The sequence below is a fragment of the Helianthus annuus genome, chromosome 12 (genome assembly GCF_002127325.2).
Source record: "Helianthus annuus cultivar XRQ/B chromosome 12, HanXRQr2.0-SUNRISE, whole genome shotgun sequence".
Lineage (NCBI taxonomy): Eukaryota > Viridiplantae > Streptophyta > Magnoliopsida > Asterales > Asteraceae > Helianthus > Helianthus annuus.
In genome coordinates, this window is record NC_035444.2 from 158,433,477 (window position 1) to 158,435,284 (window position 1,808).

At 47.3% G+C, this 1,808-nt stretch overlaps 1 protein-coding gene across 1 annotated transcript; it reads right to left on the minus strand.

The window, feature by feature from the left end:
* Nucleotides 1-1,206: 1,206 nt before the first annotated feature.
* Nucleotides 1,207-1,587, minus strand: LOC110893605. The gene has a single exon (XM_022140702.1). It carries the CDS (start codon nt 1,585-1,587, stop codon nt 1,207-1,209), a length of 381 nt encoding a protein of 126 aa, XP_021996394.1.
* Between the last annotated feature and the right edge of the window lie 221 nt (nt 1,588-1,808).

Consider the following 1,808-nt stretch of genomic DNA (forward strand, 5'->3'; position numbering starts at 1 on the left):
TTTAGAAACTTTGGTCTTATTACAAGGAAAATCAAAATAACGAATGAGTATATCCAAGACTTGAGCATCGGGATGGACAAGTCGATCATGCCATGGTGGAGACTGAGAAGTAGCTAAGTAAACTGGAAGTTGTGGAGCAGTGAAAGGGTAGAGATCCCCCGTGCTATTATGGCGAGAAAGGTGCTTGCCAGTTGTTAAGTCCTTCAAAGAAAAACCGTAGGGGTCAAATTCAATAGAAACGTTATTATCACGGGTAAACGTCTCACCGATAAAAGATTTTTGATGACTTTTGGGCTGTAATGGATGTTTGGTAAAATATAGTTTTGGTTTGGTAAGGTGTGAAAGCCAGTACCAGATCTAAGAATGGGTAAACAATTTCCGTCACCAACCAAAATTTTAGTACGAATAGGTAATGAAGAAGGGATATGGATCATACCTTGATTAGCAGTGAGATGTTCAGTTGCACCCGTATCCATGGTCCAACTCGGGTCTGGTTAGTTCAACACCATTGTAGTAAAAGCGACCCCCAAATCAGATGGGTTTAACGCATCAAACTCCTGTGTATTGTTCTGTGATGGGCCTGCTGAAGTGTATTGGCTTTGAGCGAACGAAGCATGAGCTGACTGAGGCTGTGTCTGCTGATCCATGGGGGCTTTGACAAACCCAAAAGAAGACTGCTGGTCTAGTGCAGCATATGGAAGTGCGGTTAAACGGGTTGAAATCCATTGGTGCGAACTGGGCCGCATACTGGGTCATTGCATAGTGGGCCGATGAAGTTTGTGAAGCTGCAGGTGGGGCGTGTGTTCCAGAGGGACGTCAGTTGGGTTGTGTTGTGTAGGGTAGGGGCAAGGAGGAGTCGTCCACCGATCCCAATTTGGGTAGGCGGAGTTAGGCTGTGGAGTGTTAGCCCAAGGGTTATTGTTACTGTTGTGTTGAGAACGACCACCACCACCGTGACCCCGACCACCCCGATAATTCCGAGACCCCTGCCCCAGTCCTTGGCTCCTACCCCGTTGGGAGTAGTTGATTTGATTAGAGGGGGTTCAGTTTAGATGCAGAGTGTGGAGGGACGGAAGAGGCAGCAAGAACGGTTGAGTGTTGTTGACGAGCTTCTACCCGGATTCTTTCATCATTAAGCATGGTCCTGGCGGTATCCCAATCGGCATTACTCTGGTTGATCAAGGATGCAGTGGTGTCATACTCAGCCTATAGGCCGCGAACAAGCTGTAACACCAACCGAGATTCTGAAATCGGTTGTTCCACATCGGCTAGTGGATTTTCAATTTCCTGAAGACGGGTGCAGTAATCATCGAAAGAGGAGCAGGCGTCTAGGGTAAGGTTGACAAATTTTGTTTCCAAGGCCGTGGCACGCGCCTTTTTGTTACTAAGCAAAATCTTTTCGATCTTTTTCCAGGAGGCATACGCGGTGTTATCCGTGTCCAACACGCGAACGAGCAGGTCATCTGATAACGTGCTGTAAATCCATTGGAGGACCAGCGCATCCAGTTCCTTCCAGACGGGATAATCCGCGGCATTCTCTGCCGGAGCTGGAGTCCCGTCAATGTGGTTTGGTACTTTATACGCCATAGCGTGAAGCTTAAAAAGTTTGATTCATGCTGAATAGGTCACCTTGGTGCCGTTAAGTGTTCGGATTTTGGTTTGAATATTAGAAACAGAGTAGAGAGGATGAAGTGTGGGGGACGGTTTAGGGTTTGAGGAGGCTGCTGCGGAATCATCAGTGTTGGTCATGGTGACCGGCGGCAACAGTAAACAGAATCGAAAGTGGAAGAACATGAAAAAAAAGAGAG

Bases quoted from the DNA above. Each gene is read 5' to 3' on its own strand.
- LOC110893605 (XM_022140702.1), bottom strand. From the start codon at position 1,587: ATGGCGTATAAAGTACCAAACCACATTGACGGGACTCCAGCTCCGGCA.